Raw genomic sequence first — 2,486 nt, forward strand, 5'->3', positions numbered from 1 at the left:
TTGCAAAACACATTTCCCTTTCTGTTACGAGAAGGAAGCCTTCAATGAAAAATGCTCTATGTGCAGTCCAGACCCACTTGAAGGGAATGGCATTTGCAGAGCCCTGCTCAGAAGGCTCAGTGCTTCTGAGGCTTGCTCGCAAACTTCCCACCACTGCTTTCAGCTTTAGCCAGAACATGTGACAATGGCACCTCATCAGTCACAGTTGAGAGAAGCTGCAGCCACTGCCAAGCCCTGGGCTTAGAGTCATCCATCACTTGGCCGAAGAGTTCTGTGGGGTCCTGCCTCGCTCCCTGCTGCTGTTTAGGGAGCGAGCCAAAAACCCCTGCCTTCCAGGGAAAGATCTGGATGTGCTCAGTCTCCTCCACTCCTCCTGCATCATAGATCTTCTCCCAGACAAGGTCAATCCCCTTGGTCTTTCATCATACATGATGTTTTCTGGTGCCCAGATCAGTCTCTTTCTGGGTTTCCTCTCCATAAATTATGATAAACTTGTGCATATTGTTACTACACAAACTCAAACCCAACTCCTGCACACTAGCTGGATTTTGGGCATTTATATGTATTTCTTACCTGTCTGGCTATCTGCTTTTGTGCTGGATTCCAAGAATCTCCCACAGATGTCACCATGTCTGTTACTCACTTCCTCTTGGACATTATTACAGAAAAAAGTCTGCTTACTAAATCAACTTGGTAAGAGAAAGGGGAAGAAGAGTCTCACTCTTACTAGAAGGGGTGCATTTATCATAGCTTTGAAATGACTTGAATGTTACATTAAAAATAACCAAGCAGAAGGATAGCTGCTGGGAGCATTTGCTGTGCTTGCGTCTTTCAGATCCCATCTTTCTGTGAAACACAAGGGAAAAAAAAACCCCAACACTTGTCATGGGTGATCTCACATCCTCCTCCAGCTCCCTTTGTACTGGTTTTGGGGTAAGCCTGACCCCACAGTGCACCAATTCAGGTAATTAAATAAGCAGAAAATTATCCCTACAGTAAGGTGAACCATTTTCTGCCAGATGGGGTCTCCCATTCCCCACAGGAGCGAGAAAACGCATCTCAGAGGTGGTTTCACGCTCACGATCTTGTTATTCCCACCTCTCTCCTTCACAGCATCACTTCAGCTGGTGGCACTTCCCTCTGCTTTTCTGGAGGTCAGAGTCTCCTCCATGCTCCCATAGGAAGCCTATGGGAGTCAGCTGGGCACAGAGGGATGCCGAGGGCATGCTTACAATTGGAGAACCAAAGAGAGTCTCAGGTTCAGAGATGTGCTTGGTCCTACTTCTGGTTAAAATCCAAGTCCTTGCTGTTCAACAGCTCGGGTTTCTTGCCATGCAGAAGTCAAACAAAAGTGTCCTCCACAGCCTCCTTGCTGTCACTGGCATTTTGTAACTTGATGGGGAAGTTTCAGTAAATGCACAAGGGACAAGTCTTGCTGATGCATTTTAAGCCCTTAGAAAATACGCATTGCATTGCTAGTAGATGCAGCAAGGTACTTACAAAACTACTTATAAACCGTGTGTGCACCATCCAGCTCCAAACCTTCTGAGTCAGCAGGTCAGACTCCTGGTATCACCACGTCTGCAGCTGCCACATGCTCAGTGTCCCCCTGTCCTTCCAGTAGTGCTCCAGAGCCAGGTTACCCTCTGCTGGCCATAGACCACCTCAACAGAAGTGATGTTGGGCTGTGAGTTACCACCGCTGCCAGGGCTCAGTGTGGCACTGCTGCTGCCCCCCAAAGCCCCCTCTTTGGGCAGCTCCACACAACCCCAGCAGCAGGGCTCCTCACTGGGGCAATGCAGAGGGGGACAGGCAAGACAGAGTTCTCCAGGCTGTGCCTTGGGCTGAACCTGCTTGGGCCAGCAGGTAGGGTAGCCCCAGCCCAGCTGCAGGCAGCCATGCCTGCGGGAACCACTTAGCAACTACCTCCATCAAGGACCATGCTTCCGAGGACACAAAGGGCTCAGCTGCAGTGTTTGTCCTGTAGCTTTGCAACCCTGAATTTGACAGTATCAACCACCCGGCTGACAAAATCCATGTCTTTTCATGAAAAACCTGGAGAAGCAAAACCTGACAAGGTGAGGATCGGCTGCCAAAGAGGACCTGGGGTACAACCCACGGCAGCGCAGCATGGAAGCCAGCTGCCTCTGCCCCACTTCCTCATCCTGGGGCTGCGTTTCACTGATGTGAGTGAGGCCACTTCCTGCCAGGGTTGCGACACAGGCAGTGGGGAAGGCAGAAATACAGGCAGAAGGGAGCTAGAGAGAGGCCGAGCAGCACCACAAGGAAGGACAAGGAGAGGGGCGAGACCCACAACGCAGCCGAGGACACCGCGCCCTGCACAACCTCACCATGTCCCTGGTGGAAACAATCCGGCTGTGGCAAGAAGGGGTGTGTGCAGCGGACAGGAAGGAGTGGAGGGCAGCCCTGGGTGCCTTCACAGCTGTCCAGAACCCCCCTGCCAAAATCTGCTTTAACATCGGCTG

At 51.3% G+C, this 2,486-nt stretch overlaps 1 protein-coding gene across 1 annotated transcript in view; it reads left to right on the forward strand.

Moving 5' to 3' along the window:
- The first annotated feature begins 2,352 nt into the window (after window positions 1-2,352).
- Window positions 2,353-2,486, forward strand: part of NCF2 (neutrophil cytosolic factor 2) — a 10,514-nt gene continuing 10,380 nt past the window's right edge. Inside the window, exon 1 of the mRNA XM_010016845.1 lies at window positions 2,353-2,486. Within this exon, the coding sequence (XP_010015147.1) occupies window positions 2,353-2,486 (134 nt within the window).

Source organism: Nestor notabilis, unplaced genomic scaffold, assembly GCF_000696875.1.
Source record: "Nestor notabilis isolate BGI_N333 unplaced genomic scaffold, ASM69687v1 scaffold11716, whole genome shotgun sequence".
Taxonomy (NCBI): Eukaryota; Metazoa; Chordata; class Aves; order Psittaciformes; family Psittacidae; genus Nestor; species Nestor notabilis.